The following is a 16,048-nucleotide window of genomic DNA, read 5'->3' as shown; positions in this document are numbered from 1 at the left end:
TTGGGTTTTACGAGAATTCTAGTTCCTTCGGAATCTAGCTTAAGACAAACTGCGGCGATGCCACTTGTATCATAGGCAATCACTCGGTGTCAGTTGATTTTTTTTGGAGAACAAAAAAAGCTACATCGTTCAGAGTCCAGCAACGATGTAGAAACATGCATGCCGATGTTTCCTTTGATGCAACATTTTTGCCTTCAGTTTCTTTAGTGGTGGACAAATGATGGTGGTCATCCTTTGAGGACCATCAGCAACATTCCCCAGTGAGGAAGAAAAAACGACAAGTCAATCGGCATTCCTGCCGCCTTTGAGAGTCTGGATCTAGGGAGTTCCAAATTCCCGTCCTGTTTTTGTTTTAAACCCAGCTAGGTAGACAATGCGCCAGGAATACTAGCTTCACAATCCAGCACTCAGCAGCTAATGGCCGATACACTACGAGTCACGTTCTTTGGCCGGCATACCAACGGCATCCTTCCAGCTTCAGGAATTGGTATTTGCAGAGATCGTACTCGTAGTGATACGACGAGAATGTGGATTGCAGGGTCACGAGTTCATGATATGCGTGCTTTGCATTTTCCCTCACCCGGCTGCTAATGGAATCGTAGCTGTATCTCATTCCTAAAGACTGGAACTGGCTGCTGATGCCGCTGATCTCCAGGGAAGTGAAGGTTACCAAGGAGCCGAGATCACGCGAACGGAAGATCTTCTGAAAGAATTACTTTCCTCACACGGAAAATTATTGATAACACTTGTATCTAGGAACATGTCTTTATGTTGGGTTAGCGCTGCTTGTCCTGGTGGAATTTCTCTATCGGATGCTTTATTGCAGATACCTCCACCAGTGAGTAGGACAGTCGTTCCCGGGAAAACTGACTGAGCTGCCAGTTTGACGTTTGAACTGCCAGTGCAGCCAGGCCAGCCAGGGAAGTCGAGATGACATCCTTTGGTCACGAAAAGAGCGATACCTAGCAGATGGGTGAAGCACTACCTAGTTTTAAATTACTCTTGAGCGTGCGCTCTAATGCTAGGTAGGTAACTAGGTAGATATGGGGGTACGGTGATTGGATCTCCTGATGCTCTCCAGAGCTTCAAGTTATACCACGAGGAGCCTGCAAGATGCTTCAGCATAATCAACACGAGCGTTGCCCCGAGCACTACAAATGCATCCTCTCCCCACCCTCGAAACCACGACCACCACCGCTCACTGAACTATGGAACCTCGATCCAGCTTCCCAGTGCCTCCCGAGATCACGCTCGAGATCATCGATGCCCTTCCGGGAATCCACGAGTACCTAGATCTCCGGGGCACCTCACGGGCGATCCGAGCAATCTGCGACCTGGTCTCACTAGCCGCTCTACGCCGGTTGCTGCTGAAGAGTGTGCTGAGAGCTCGATCGCGGCGACGCGCCGAGACTGCTTTCTTGGAATGACTGTCCCGGCTATACCTATGGTTAGGCAGGGTCGGGTTCATGTCGGGAAATAATAAGCAACGGAAGTTTTGTGCGGTGCTGGGTAGGGAGATTGATCAGGCGCTTTGGCTGCAGTTACGCGGGAGGTGTGAGGATATCATATTGATGCATGATTGGTGATTGCCCCCAAAACCCTGCGCTGGGACACTCTAAAACCGCCTGCCAGATTGACCACACCTAAACCCTCAATCGGATGAGAGTGGAGCCCTCGCTACATTACTGCCACCGCCACATCTGACCGTGGCGTTTGGTGCACCTCCACCGCCACTTCCGGAATGTGAATACTTGTGTAGATATGCCACGTGACGAGGCCTCCAGCGGGCCAATCCAACCCACGAACAACTTACATACGGGACTCACTGTCTAACGAGAGAGCAAATATACCTACTTACATGACTAAACAAGAGAGAGACCATATGACAAACCGTGAAACAAACACGTGACAAGCAGTAACAGCGAGTGACATACCATGTAGGAAGAATCAACACTCGCACTCACACTCACACTCACACTCAGAGGAGTGTCCGTGTGAGTACAGTATTTTGAGTACTGTGAGTACAATGTTGTGAGTATTGTGAGTAGCCTATGCTAGCGTCACCCTCGACCAGCTTCTTCCTATAGCTATTAAAGATGCGAACGAACGGACATATTCTTCCTTCCCTTCCATCCAGAGCCCTTCGAACCACGACTACGATCGATCATCAGTCCTCCGCTTCCTTCCTACTCTCGATTCTCACACCTCATCCTACCTAACTACCTATACGATGTTCGGAAGTCTCTTTCTGGGAGGAGCTCTCCGCAGCTCTCTCCGCATGTCCCTACGCCGTCCTGTTCCTATTCCCGTTCCCCTCCGTAGATCTCTTCACCGTCCTCAGCACAATCTTCTGAGAAGCTCACACTGGATCACTGACCTGGACGCTGACCTGGACGCTGACCTGGACGCTGCCCTGGTCGACTCCCACGAAGTTTTTGAGGGATATCCCGGCGAGAGCTACCTATACCTGCGCGGCTACAGATACAGATACGGTCCCGACCGGCGGTGTAATGATATCGAGATCGATATCTCGGTGGCGGACGTCAGCCGCTGCGAGGATACCAAGGAGGATACCGGAACTGAGGCCGAAGTTGAAGTTGTCAAGGCTCGGCCCGATGATGCAAGTGATAAGTTTAGCCAGCTCCATGCGGCGATTGCCGCGCTCGTTGGTGAGTGCCGTCAGGAGAGGGATGCTGCCCTCGTTGGCGAGTGCCGTCAAGAGAGGGATGCTGCGGTTGCACTGGGAGAGCATATCAAGGTCTGTACCTACCTATTCCCCTATGTACTTACGTTGAACGGGTTTCTGACATGTTATTGGTTGGCAGGGCGAGGCGCTTCGCCTGTTCGACGACAATCTGCGTCTCCGCAGCAAGTTCAATACGCGCGGTGCACTCGGTACGTAACATTTGTCCTTTCCTCCCCGTTCCTCTCTCCCACACACACTAAACCCATATTTCCAAACCAGAACGGATCGCCTTCCACGCCTCTCTGAACCAGTGCGTGCCGTACTCCTACGGGGAAGGTGAAGGAGTGCAGCGCACGCTCGATGCTCTCGCGCAGCAGCCGGGGTTCTCGGCAATCGTCAAGAATGAGGCCGACGCGAGACAGCTCGTGTCGGATCATGTCGTCGCTTGTGCGCGCTTTTTGGTCTCCGAGGTCGCGAAATACCTGGGCGGCAATGATGGCGTGGCGGTCGCTGTTAGAGCGAGGGATTACTCCAGACATGAGCTCACGGCGATCGTAGCGTATCTCAAGCTGCAGGATACTTGGGAGAATGCGTTGAAATGGAGGGAGGAGTAGGAAGAGAAAGGAAGGGGATGGAAAGGCGGAAAACTGGGATATGAGAAGAGTCAGGTAGTAGATACTGAATGAAATCTTCGCTCGTTGTTGTAGTCGATTTTTTTTTGGGAGCGTGTGGCGTGGTTGGAGGCATATCCACTTACTGACCGGTGCCCTTAATCGTGATTTATGACGGATTCCACATGCTCCTACAAACCAAAAAAACCAAATGATTCCCATGCTGCAGTTATTCTCAGCTTGTATATAGTGGTGCATTTTATTTCGGCATCACTTCGAAGCGATGATCAGTCCCATTATCTCAGTCGCTTCTTCTCATCCTCTTTAATTTCAACGTGGTGAAAGATCATGACAAGCCACCTGCTACTACGTAGTGTGGATGAGGAGTGACTAGCTGGGCCAGCAATTGGTACGAGCAAGCTGACCGTTTCGGAAACCAACACCACCTCGTGGTGATGAGTTGCAATCACCAGCTATCACACGTACCTAGTTTGTAGATTGTGTCAAGAAAAGTGGTATTCTGAAGTAGTGTACAGTGTATCAGACACAGCAGGAGGAAAGACACATGTACAGGAAGGCGGAGGTGCCTCGGATAGAGGCCGCTCGCCACCTCCCGTCAGAACGGATAACGGAAGTCTCTCGACATAGAGAGTGATCTCGCATGATGCGGTACACGGAGGTTCGTGATATTATGACAGATGGACTTCTTCATTGTCCCTCTTACTTAATGGCTGCTGATAATACGGTGACAGTTGTATCCATTCTGATATCTATGTCCAGGGTATAATGTTGCCAGCTCGCTGGGTACAATACAGAGCACGTAATGACCTTGTGCTCCAACTTTGGATATTTCATAACTCACTATCGATTCGTAGACTAACTTTCGGTCAATCCTGCTTAGTGGCTAGAGTCATTCTCTCACTGTCTCTGATAATCTAGGGCAATAGACTGCATCAGTGTTCCCTCGATTGCTGCCAATAGTCCATTTAGATGCCCATATCCAGTGTGTATAAGCCGTGTTTCCAGCCCACTGTAGTCAATGTGTAACACCCTCATCCCACGGAGGGAGGCCGAGACCGTAGCGGGCGAGCGGGCGGGCGGGCGGGACGTAGCCCACCCCACCCCACCAGCACCAGCAGCTCACGCAACCCGCCCGCGTCACCATGCTACCTATTCACTGCCACCGTCGTTTTCATGTAGGTACTACACAGTCTGGACGCTGTTCATGGTATGTACCACCCTTTTTCCTTCCACACCCTCTTTCCCCTTCCTTCCCCATCCTTCCGCAGCCCCCCAGCCCTTCCATCGATCCCCTCCAACCCCTCCAGTGTCCACTAACGCCCCCCCCGCCCGGCAGCCATTCGTAGACCAGAACCTCGCGCTGCACAACTTTTTCCCGCCCCGCCGCGCGTGTGGACGATCCGCATCCCGATGGTTATCATAATTGTTGGCATCGCGGCCGTAGGGGAACTATGTTAGTTAGATCATGATTAAGAGTGCGCAGAGTGCGCAGAGGTTGGGGGATAGGCGGGAATATGATGGGGGGGAGGGGGGAGGAGGGTTGATTGATTGATTATGTGCTTATGGGTAATGGGTGATGGGAGGGGAGGGGAGGGGAGGGGAGGGGATGTGGGTGGGGATTCTCGAGGCGTTTTTTCGGCTGGATGACGTCTTGATTATTACGGTTTAATGCGAACTCGATGTTCTATTATTGCTGGTAATACCTACCAAGTTCCACACCCAGTACTTGTAGTCCTGTGCCCCCAGTTCCCCGTGAATGACGTTGTTTCGCCAGAAGCTAGGGCATGGAGTGGACAGGACTAAGCTGAGACGTTCAAGAGATTGGGGTTATCGTCATTGCAACTGCTGCTGCCGGTAGTGGTGAAGGAGGATATGCGTGCAACTGGGATTCTGGGAATGAAAGAGCGGAAGAGTACTGTAGCCCGGGCGTCGCTCTCCAGCCTGGCGAAGAGGTTAGCTTACACTCCTTCGTTGCAACATCACCTACTGCTGATAGGTATGTACATACCAGCACCGTATCCGACGCCCTCCTCGATCGAGCCTGGTAGTAGTATTCGTATCATTGACGGCCGAGTGCGTACATACATATGCACTTCGAGGCTCTCCCTGTCCGTGTTGCGGATTTCGTTCTTCGCAGCTTCAGGCGAGTGGACATATCCTGACGGTGATGAATTCTGAATTGAGAAGACATTTCACCGAAGGAGAACACGACGACCCGTCGACAATAGTCAGGTTCAACGGTAAACAGAATCGCACGTACAGGTGACAGGTCTATGGTTTCGTATCTGCAGAACTTGATGGATGTATGGCTACTCCAGCACGCTGGATATGATCTCCAGATCCTAGGAACAGTGCAACGAAAGCCTTTCCCTGGACGATTGCCCGCGATGAAAATGCACAGACCTGCCCGTAGATGCTCGGTATTTTCTTGCTCCAGATGAAAGTAGGATTGAATTCATGCTATGATTTCTCCACATGCTGGAGAACACCTCAATCCCGCTCGCACCACCGTCTACCTCACCAAGTTCTTCTCGACCACACTCTTCAGCTTCGCAATGACCTCGCTAGGATCGGCCGCACCAAAAACGGCCGTTCCGGCGACGATAACATTGGCACCCGCCTCGGCAGCAACATCAATGGTTTCCAATCCCAAGCCTCCGTCAACCTCAATGTCGAGCTCCGGATACCGCTTCCTCAGCGCTTCGACCTTGGGCATGCAACGATGCTGGAACTTCTGGCCGCCGAAGCCGGGTTCCACGGTCATTACCAGTACCATCTATCGCCGTCAGCATGCGTGTTTTTGGGGGCCGAGGGGCGGAGGGCGGAGGGCATACATCGGGCTTTTCGTCGTCACCATCCAGCAGCGGGAACAGCACATCCACTGGGGTATCCGGCTTGATGGCGACGCCCGCCTTCAACCCGAGCGCATGCACTTGCCTGATCAATTCCGAGCTGGGGGTATGCGGGGCCTTCGACGTCTCGGCGGCCTCGTAGTGGAAGCAGTAGAGGTCGCAGCCAGCCTTCTTGAAGTCCTCGAGCCAGCGCTGGGGCTCGGCGACCATCATGTGGCAGTCGAAGACGCCCTTCGACCAGTCCTGGGAGCGCTCGACGGAGCCGCGGATGCACGTCACTACCGGCGCGCCGATCGTGATGTTCGGAACAAAGTGCCCGTCCATGATGTCGATGTGTAGCCAGTCAGCGCCCTGCCCGATGATGCGAGAGCATTCGTGCGAGAGCTGGCCGAAGTCCGACGCGAGGATCGAGGGCGCGATTATGGCTTTTGGGGGCATATTGGGAGAGGTGCGGGGTGGTGGTGCGGTGGTGGTGGTGCGGTGGTGGGGATGGAGACGCGGAGATGGTGGGCGGGGCAGGGATGTGGGACCGTGGTGGGTTAGTCCGACTGGGGGAACCGCGGCCCGCCTTCTGCGAAACATCAATCCCGGCCAAGTTGCAGCTCCGCATCGCAGCTCGGCTTTCCTATATGTATACAGTTTACCATGGCTAGTTCTTCCGTCTTCAATTCCCGAGGCCCATCAATGCCCCCAAATATTCACCTTCACCCAAACGGTCCACGGATAGGTATTCATCATGAGTGCTCCCGTTAGCGGTGGTAAAAGCCACTCTTGCGGGACGGTTACTAGATACGCTGGAGTTTGAGGCACCGGGGAAAGGTTGGGCTCAATGGAGGCATGCGGATGGAGATGGCTAGAGAGTACCGCCTAACGGATCGGGAGGAGAAGGTTGCGTTTGTGGAGATTGTGGGCGGGCTGGCGTCCACACATCAAAGCAGCTTCGTAGTAGGAATTTGTGGTGTTTCGTTGGCCTTTGCGCGTGTCCAGCATGCGGTTATCGGCTCCTCGGAACTCTATACAAACCGCGGCCCTGAGCGCCAGGACAGCCATAGAGGAGCCGGGTCGGCGTTGCGGCAAACCCTCGGGCTACATGGCAAGGGCTTACCATTTGCACGGAAGGTTCGAGATCAGAAGCATGACGGCGGGCCAGGTGTCCTCACGGAACAACCGGGGAACGGCGTGCAAACATAGAGTACAACGTCGGCTGTAACTGACTGTTCAAGGATGGCCGATTCTCGGCATGGTATCCGGAGAAAATCCCGCAGCGAACCATCGGTAGCTTTGCGTATATAGCGCGGAAATCTTTTGGGTGTCGCCGTGCTCGAGAAGTATTATCCATCCACACGTGCCCAAGCGCCTCATCGCCGTCTATACAGATTTCTCCATCCTTCGCCATCGTCCCCATCCTTCGCCATCGTCCTCATCCTTCCTTCCCATTTCCCACCAACACCAACACCGCCATCACTACCACCACCACCGCCACCACCATCACCACCGCCCAAAATGGTCAACCACCTGGAATTCGGCTACGACGTTGCCGCGCGCACGATGACGCTCCTCGGGCGGGAATACAGCTTGGCGACGCTGCTGCGCACGATCACCTTCCTCGGCGCGTACCTCCTGCTGCGACCATACATGCTGAAGTTGTCCGCGAAATTTCAAGCATTGGACCACGACCGCGAGGTTGGCGACGACGCGGACGGCGACTCGATGGCCGCCACGGGCAAGACGGCGCTGCGGCCGGACGAGATGGACAGTGATGGCGAGGAAACGGGGTGGGGCGCGAAGGCGCGCCGCCGCGCCAGGGAAGAGATGAAGAGGCTCGAGGAGGAGGAGGGGAAGGCGGAGGAGGACGAGGACGAGCAGCTCAATGCTCTGTTGGAAGATTGAGTGGATGGGTAATGGCCCGGTGGATGCGACTACGCGTGTAATAATAATATGAGGGATGACGCAACGGAGGATTGTCGTGGCCACTGTTCGGTCCGTCGAATGGCCGTGCCGTTTTTTTGGGCTTTCTGTTCTGCGACATCCTATTGCTTACCGAAATGTGTACATACCACATGCATAGAATATTTCATTAACTTGACAGATTGCTCAAACTGGTTGCCAGTCACTCGTCTAGTGATTGGGAGAAAATGACCTTTCAAGCCTCATCTTTGGAGAACTCCAGGAGAACTTTCGTTCTGTACCCATCGGATAGGCTGCTATCTAAGGTACTGATTCACCATGAATTGATAAACTCCATAAAATGCGAATACAAAAAACGATCTTCCTCATCCCATCAACTGCAGGGGATCCTCCGGCGGCCATCTGGTCTGGCAGAAGCTCAAACAGCGCTTGATGCTCTGCAGGAACTTCCTCGTCACCTCGTCGCTCATGATGTGCGCCGCGCCGTCCTTCTGGTTCTCGTGCAACTTCTCTCGTGCGGATCGCTCGTGGATACCAACCATGGTGACTCCGATGGGCCATGCACTATATCCCGCCAGTCAGCATCGTCTCGGGTGAAGTGGAGGAGAGAGGAACAGACGCGTTTCCAATACTCAGCTTCAAATAGACATCGTTCGCCTTGACATATCTCCTTGCCTGAGCCTCCACCACGATCTCACACACCTTCTCAAAGACATTCGCCTTGAGGTCCTTCTGCTTGAAATGTCGGAACAGAGGTTTCATGTACTCCTCTGCCTGCTTCATCGCGTCTTCCGCCTTCCTCCCCTGAAAGCTCTCTTTGACCGATAGCGGCCGCTCATCCAGCGCCCTCCTCCACTCCTTCAGCACGAGCCTGAACCACGCATCCAGCTGTCTATACACCAGCTCGGGATCATCCTTGACATTCTCCAACTTCACGCGCATCTCCTCCTCGGAAATCAGCGGCGGCGGTGAATCGAGCGGATCCTTCGCAGCCTCATGATTCGCCACGATGCGCTTACACCTTTTGACCCTTCCAATAGTGCTCTCACCGAACAGCCTAGCGGGGTGCCCCAGCTCCCTGAGCAGCCTGACCGCGGTCTCCTCAGTCATCTCCTCGCCCTCCTTATTCGCCTGTTTCTCGGGCTTATCCCCCGTTCCCTCGCGCTCCCTCCTCAACTCCTCCTCGCGCTTCCTGCGCTCCTCCGCAAGCCGCCGCTGCTTCTCCCGCGCCTCCTCGCGCTTCGCCGCCGCTGCCTCCTCCTCGGCAGCCTTGGCCGCAGCCTTGCCTGCCCGCACTGCCGCGACCTCCCGCTGTCGCCGCACGTACTCGCTCTCGCGCGCCGCTTCGAGCTCGGACCGCTTGAGGTATTTGGATTTGGGCGCGGTGGTGGTGGTACTGCTGCTTGTCGTGGTGGTGGTAGCGCTAGAGGTGGGCGATTCTTTGCGCTTCTTGGAGATCTCCGAGGAGAGGATCGAGGCGAAGTCCATGGTGGCGGATAGGTGGGGATGTGTGTGGGATCGTAGGTTTGGGTGAGGTCGCGGTGTTGGAGGAGTGGCCGGTGTACGCGAAACTGTCAGATACTCTACTTTACTCGAATGCGTGACGCTAAGTGGAGTTGGTGCCGAATGGAGTGGATTCTTGGCACGGGTGATCATGCATGAAGTGCTGGGAGGTGAGTGACCATCTTCTCACGTCCTTTGTTGACAGCAACTGTACGATGGCCCACAGCATCTGCAATCAGTAAGGACCTTCTAACCGTGATCTGATCCTTTGACTCTCTTGGTTCTTCTTTCCCGAATCTATGGGAGGCAGAACTGCCTGATAAGCTTTCAGCAGGTTCCAAGCTTAGTCATTCCGAGTGGCATATTATGAAATGACATCAGGCTGCCAAGCTGATCACAAGTCAATCCCGTTAAGCCACGCAGCACAACTCAGGAGAGAGAGACCTACGTCTGTTTGAGTCCCTTGAAGCCACCAAAACACCTCCCATACATCCCGTCGCCGCTGCAACCTATCTACCGCATACGCACACATACACACGTACACATACGCCATGCCCTCCTCACCCACAAGCGAAAAGATCACGCTCACGTACCCGCTGTTCTGCGCGGACTTCCTCGATGCGGACCGCCTGGTGGTGGGCGGGGGAGGTGGTGAAGGTCGTAGTGGCGTCGGGAACAGAATCGTGCGCTGCTCCGCTGTGCTCCTTTCGTCTTTGACTTGACGACGACCTTGCACGATTGCACGATTGCTGACGCGCTGACGCCGCCCCGCCCGCAGACTCTCCTCGACGTCTCGAAATCCACCGCCGCCCAGTCGGCTACTACCACCAATATCCAGCAGCTCTCGCAGCACGACTTGAGCGCGTCTGAGGACTCGTGCATGACCCTGGTCGTCGCGAGAGCTCCGATCTCGAAGAAGAAGTCGAAAGGAAAGACCGCGCAGCCGCTGCTGCTCGCTGGCATCAATAGCTCCGAGGCTCAGCAGCGCGAGGGCACGAACGAACACTTCCGTGTATTCTCTGTTGCCGCCGGGAGCGATAACGCCATCTCGCCCGTCTCGAGGGGGCAGCTGTTTACGCCGACGACGACGGATGTTTACCAACGCGTGCTGCGGACTCGGGGGTCACTAGCGGCGGCGGCGAGTGGAGGCGGGAAGAGCGGGTTCGAAGTCGTCGTTGTTTCTACCGACGATTTCGCGGTGAAGCGCCGGATCTCCACAGAGACCGAGGTGGCGGATCTGGATCTGGCCGAGGATGGCACACTTGTCTACTGCACGTCGAAGGAGATCTTTACCACCGCCGGATCCGGAGCATCTACACCTAAGAAACTCAACTTCCAGACCACGCCGGCGATCCCGGGGACTCTGCGGGCGATCCGGTTCCTTAGCCGCGAGCGTATGGTAGCCGTCATCAACGCCCCGCAGCGCAGCGGCTCAGAAATCCTCCTCCTCGATGCCACCAGCGGCGGAATCGTGGCACGCAGGAAACTCCACAAGGGGGTCGGCGCGGTGACGAGTCTGGACGTGGTATCGCTCTCTCCCACCGGCGGCGAGGGCGCCATCGCCGTTGCAGGCGCAGACCAGAGCGTCGAAATCCTCGTCGCCGAAGACGCCGCACGGCTACACACCGCCCACGTGTTCAAAGACCTACACCCCTTCCAGATCTCGAAAGTGGTATTTTCCCCGGCGCCGGAGCCTCCAGTAGTCACGCACGACGCCGAAGACGAGGAGACGCCGCAGGCCCCGCAGCAACACGTCATACGCGTGGCTACTACTAGCATCGGCAACACCGTCGTGGTGCATACCCTGCCGCTGATCGACTCGGGGAAGGGCCGCGGGTACACGCTGCTGCGGTCAGGCGCCGTGCTGAGACAGACGGCCATCTCCGTGCTGCTCAGCTTGATCGCCGTCGTCGTCTTCGCCGCCCTGCTGCAGATGGTATTCGTTGCCCGCGGAGGCCTCACGGGGCTGCAGGGCATCAGCGACATGTTGCCGCCGATTCCGGGGATGGGCGGGCACACGCACACCACGACCGCCACGACGGCGGGGACGGTCAAGGAGTCGGATGTGGACGCGCTCATCGAGGGGATGAAGAGCGGCGCCGTCACTGATCCGTTCGATGGCGGTAACGTGGTGGACGAGGACGAGATCCGCGAGGAGCTGTTGAAGAAGGTGGTCGCTGCGGCGGACGATATCGCCCACAGCAAGAAGGATGAGCTATAATCGTTGCGTTGTGTTCTGTTTATTTGTTGTTTTTTTCGTTCAAATTCTACCTATACCTCTCCTTCGGTCGTTCAGACTTAGATTGAACACGCGCGCCGTGCCGACGAATAGTGGGAGCATTGGGTGGCTGCAAGAGGGCGACGTGTATTTTAATGCTTTAATGGAGGGTAGGATACTATTTGCTTGCTACTCCGGAGTCCGCACAACTGACTTGCTCATCTGCCTAATGTATTTGATGCTTTAATGGAGGGTACGATGCGATTCGCATGTGACTCCGGAGTCACCACGTCCGACTTGCTCATTCGCCTATTGTCCGTCCAAATCGTTGATTTATAGGTACCCAGGTGATGACAACATCATAGGGAACAGAAGTCCCCAACTATCTAGCCCTTGGAAAAAGCAAAAGCAAAGCAAAGCAAAAGCAAAAGCAAAAGCAAAAGCAAAAGCGACACTTCAACTCTAGTCATGCCAAATGCAGGCTCATTATACAAACCACGTGAAAACCCGCGATACACCCGCCCAGCCATCGTACATCCATCCATCCATCTATCCTTACGCAGCGCTCACCGCTCACCGCTCACCGATCCCGACCCAACCGCTCCTGCAGATCCTCGACCAGCTCGTACGCCGGCCGGAACCGCGGTTTCGCACCCTCCCCCTCTTCCGCCGCCGGCAACTGCAGCACCGGGTTCGGATGCGTGTCGGTCGTGCCGCCGAGACTGGTGTACCCCATGTCGTAGAGACAGCAGTACGGCACCTCGAGCTCTCTCAGGAACTATGCATCCGGCGTCAGCCCCAACCCCAATACATTCGTTCACTCCCTCTCTCTCTCTATTTCCGGGGTAACTTACAGCCCAAACCTCCTGATAATGCCAATCGATGACGGGCTGCACACGCATGAAATCGGGCCAACCATGATCTGTGCGATCAAAGTGGTTCAGGAATTCCCCATGGGGGTCTGTACGTCTGGTGCCGACAAAGACGGCCTTTACGCGCGGGTTCTCGCGGAGGTACGTGGCGAACGCAGATTTCATGGGCAGCGCGTAGCGGTGCAAGTCCAGCGCGTATGACCGGATGCACACGTCCACGAAGTCGTCGACTTCCACGAAGGGGTGCGAGGACATCACGTATACGCTCGCGATCGTGGAGCGGGGGGTGATGGTCGGTGGGGATAGGCACGAGAGGAACAATAGTAGAAGGACTAGGCAGTCCTTGCCCCCGTTGAAGGAGATCGCTAGCTCGTCGAAGCTGCCAGGAAGTTAGCTGGGGAGCAAAGGTACAGCGGGGGAGAGGGAGGAGGAGGGGAGGTACGTGTAGTCTGACAATGCCCGCCGCACCACGTCCAGTGATATCCGTGTCTGTTCCTGCACCCGTGCTACCAGCTCCGTGCGCGGCGGTTTGACGAGAAACCTTGTGATCTGGTCGTTGAGGCGCGCGCACACTTCAGGGAGAGATGGTGCGGACACATCCTGCGGCCGTAGCCCTGGAGTCTTGGATTGCGGTATCGTCGTCGTCGTGGTGGTCGTCGGTGTGGTGGACTTGACACCGTTGCTCATGATGGTAGCGGTTCCGTTCGTGGTCGCGGTACCGTTCGTGGTCGCGGGCGCGGTCGTGGGCTGGGTGGAGTCGGACGTCATGGTTACTCTACTCGTGTGCGGAGGTTTGGCGGGGAAAGGTCGGAGCTAGAACTAGGAATAAATGGACGTTGAACGTGCCATCTAGACGAGTAGATATCTCTCATCACTTCCCCCCCTCCCCCTCCCCCCCAGGCCCTTGGATACCCGCCACAGCCACTAACCCTGCAGATTTTCCGGGGATTTGCCGATGGAGAAGCGGTGGTGGTGGAGAGAATGGTGGATGTGGATACCATGTGCCGCAGGATCATGTAAGACAGCAGGCTGAGTTCCGTCCAGGCCGATGATGGATGGCTGTGATTCGTGGGCTGCAGGCATTGAGTGGAATAGTAGATAACTTACATACCGGGCTCGCAGCACTCACCGAGGTTGTGCCCCGTGATTGGGAGATTCCTTCATGATTACACAGTCCCTGCATATGTATCTATCGGTAAAGCATATGAGTTGTTTGGCATTGGTAGAGACAGGAGACAGGTCCTCGCTGTTCCTGGACCAAACGCGAGACGTCACGGATGGACTGCCCCCCAAAGTGACCAGTCAATTCGGTAAAGTGCCGCCCCGCGATGGATTTTACCCGAGTCGTGCTGATGTGGATCTCGGCATTGGATGCGATGCTATGAGCGGAATGTGCAGCCAACAAAGCAAGTACTTGCTCTGCTGAATCGCAGCTTGGCAGTACGTGTATCCCAAGTTCCGAGACATGCAGACGAGTGCAATGTGGCTTCAATGTCCACGGCAGCAAGCAGTTGCTCTGTGCATGCGCCGTCGCTTAGGCTCAGAGCTTGTCGGATAGACTTGGAAGGACAGGTAGAAATCTTTGCGTGCACTCTCATCACGAATTACGTGGCAAACCGAGGGAGATGTGGAGAATAGGAGCATCGTGGGGAGCAAGAGAGAATAATGCGAAGGCGTATTTCCTTACCAACATCTCTCTGCTACATAGAGTACATACCCAAAATCAATTCATGCCTTTCTCGATTATCGCGACCCGCCTCCTAGTCCTTGTGGGGAAAGAGTGCGGGGTTTATCCCGCCCACTAGCGGGAGTTTAGTGTGGTGGGGATCTTGGCAGTCTCGGTGTGTGCGGTCTTGGCAGTTTCGAGGTTCCTTTGTCTGTTGTTCTTCCTTCTCTTAACATACCTCCTTCTTTCCTACACACAACACCCAACATACAAACACACCAAGTGTCCCACTCTGAGTAAGTTCACTACTATAAAGTCGTGCGAGAATCCCGGACTAATATTTCTGGATGTAGAGAAACTTCCTTTCTTGTTCCTCCTCTTGTAGGATGGCTTCTTGCCTACACACAACAAACCCTACCGCAACCTACTGCGAATAACCCGGTCCGGGACGGTGACACTTACGAGAGTGAGAGCTCTTGACGGATTTCGGCCCGTCGGTGGATGTAAGTCAAAACTCGATTCACCGTTCTGGACGTGGTCGTTGACATAGCTCAGGAGATATTCACCATCATCACGGAGGAGTTCGATGTCCTCCGAGACGGCGGAAACGCCCAACAATGCCGGTTTCGACAAGAAAGAAAGAAGAGAATGAAATTAGACTATACGGTCTAGAGAAAGGCCGAAGAGCAAACGTGAGAGAGACAAGCCTCCGAATACCATGCCTTAGCTAACGATACTGCAGTGGTCGGCATCCCTCCGCCGCAGCTCACGACCTAGCGGCTTACCCTCCAGGGGGAGCCGCATACATCGCCGTCTTGGATCACATTCAGTTCAAGTCGGCGATGTGGCCGGCTTTGATTGGATCCAGTTCTACGCGGCCATTTGGCCGTCTTGGATCGTATCCAGTTTAAGTCGGCCACATCGCCGTCTTCGACCGAATTCGGTTCAAGTCGGCCACCGCGAACACTGTGGACTGCGGGGTATCCCCAGCATCGAAACCACCACGATCCGAACCCAATTGGTAGACCGCGACGGCTTTTGGTCTTCAACGTTCATTTCATGACGGGTGGGGTCCAGCCGTTACAGAAGCGCTTCATAGTCTCCCGTTACCACCTTGCGTACACACGTCTCATCACCAGCATACGGGTGTTTCTTCGCTCTTACGCGAACAATGAATTCCAACTGAATGCTCACCAACCGATCATTCAGATCGAGGATGCTCGGTTTGGCTACTTTGCGGTAATGACCACAAGAAGCTGATGGCTTGCCGGGACACTTTCGACGATGAAGCCAGAGCTGCGGATATTATCTGCAGAGTATGGCTGGTACCTGTGTAGGGTCAACCGGTAGTTTGTACGATACATTGTTGGCACGGATGGTTTTGGAGCGATTTGTCTATTTATCTGTCTACATGTTTGATGTGTACTATGCTTTACTTTCTAGTGAATACAAGCTAATAAGCTACTTCATTCTACCTACTTTCCTCTGTGAAAATATTTGCTATGCCTTCGGTTTTGTTTTTGTTGAATCAGTAATTGCTTGCGACCTAAGTAGATCATGACAATATATGTACACACTCCGGTTCCACGTCACTATACAACCCGACTTTCTCAGGCGGCCCGATGTGACGTGGCTTTCCCTGCCCTCCGCCCCGACCTCTTCCCGCAATGAAGATAGATGCTATGCATTCGGCATGGAGCTCGAGATGGTG

The 16,048-nt window shown here is 54.8% G+C and overlaps 6 protein-coding genes across 6 annotated transcripts; 3 read left to right on the top strand and 3 right to left on the bottom strand.

Annotated features, from left to right (window-relative positions):
* Positions 1–2,230: 2,230 nt before the first annotated feature.
* BZA05DRAFT_438834 (uncharacterized protein) lies at positions 2,231–3,318 on the top strand (the record flags this gene model as incomplete). Its single annotated transcript, XM_051486516.1, has 3 exons — positions 2,231–2,758; positions 2,826–2,895; positions 2,966–3,318. The coding sequence occupies 3 exons, from the start codon at positions 2,231–2,233 to the stop codon at positions 3,298–3,300; spliced, it is 933 nt and encodes a 310-aa protein (XP_051336101.1). The 3' UTR covers positions 3,301–3,318.
* Positions 3,319–5,545: 2,227 nt separating this feature from the next.
* BZA05DRAFT_409329 (Ribulose-phosphate 3-epimerase-like protein) lies at positions 5,546–6,696 on the bottom strand. Its single transcript, XM_051484783.1, has 2 exons — positions 6,153–6,696; positions 5,546–6,094 (listed from the first exon to the last, which is right to left on the bottom strand). The coding sequence occupies exons 1-2, from the start codon at positions 6,606–6,608 to the stop codon at positions 5,831–5,833; spliced, it is 720 nt and encodes a 239-aa protein (XP_051336100.1). The 5' UTR covers positions 6,609–6,696; the 3' UTR covers positions 5,546–5,830.
* Positions 6,697–7,451: 755 nt separating this feature from the next.
* BZA05DRAFT_157527 (uncharacterized protein) lies at positions 7,452–8,284 on the top strand. Its single transcript, XM_051479056.1, has one exon. It carries the CDS (start codon positions 7,674–7,676, stop codon positions 8,058–8,060), a length of 387 nt encoding a protein of 128 aa, XP_051336099.1. The 5' UTR covers positions 7,452–7,673; the 3' UTR covers positions 8,061–8,284.
* A 159-nt stretch (positions 8,285–8,443) lies between these two features.
* BZA05DRAFT_342859 (Prp18 domain-containing protein) lies at positions 8,444–9,566 on the bottom strand (the record flags this gene model as incomplete). Its single annotated transcript, XM_051481055.1, has 2 exons — positions 8,444–8,642; positions 8,698–9,566. The coding sequence occupies 2 exons, from the start codon at positions 9,564–9,566 to the stop codon at positions 8,444–8,446; spliced, it is 1,068 nt and encodes a 355-aa protein (XP_051336098.1).
* A 407-nt stretch (positions 9,567–9,973) lies between these two features.
* Positions 9,974–12,238, top strand: BZA05DRAFT_378540 (uncharacterized protein). The gene is made up of 2 exons (XM_051481858.1): positions 9,974–10,264; positions 10,360–12,238. Exons 1-2 carry the CDS (start codon positions 10,133–10,135, stop codon positions 11,800–11,802), a joined length of 1,575 nt encoding a protein of 524 aa, XP_051336097.1. The 5' UTR covers positions 9,974–10,132; the 3' UTR covers positions 11,803–12,238.
* BZA05DRAFT_409324 (uncharacterized protein) lies at positions 12,226–13,136 on the bottom strand. Its single transcript, XM_051484782.1, has 2 exons — positions 12,654–13,136; positions 12,226–12,577 (listed from the first exon to the last, which is right to left on the bottom strand). Exons 1-2 carry the CDS (start codon positions 12,924–12,926, stop codon positions 12,380–12,382), a joined length of 471 nt encoding a protein of 156 aa, XP_051336096.1. The 5' UTR covers positions 12,927–13,136; the 3' UTR covers positions 12,226–12,379.
* Positions 13,137–16,048: the final 2,912 nt, after the last annotated feature.

This window comes from Tricharina praecox (genome assembly GCF_024521635.1).
Source record: "Tricharina praecox strain CBS 144465 chromosome Unknown BZA05scaffold_29, whole genome shotgun sequence".
Lineage (NCBI taxonomy): Eukaryota > Fungi > Ascomycota > Pezizomycetes > Pezizales > Pyronemataceae > Tricharina > Tricharina praecox.
The sequence above is the reverse complement of the archived record's forward strand: the minus strand, read 5'-3'. Positions and strand labels throughout refer to the sequence as shown.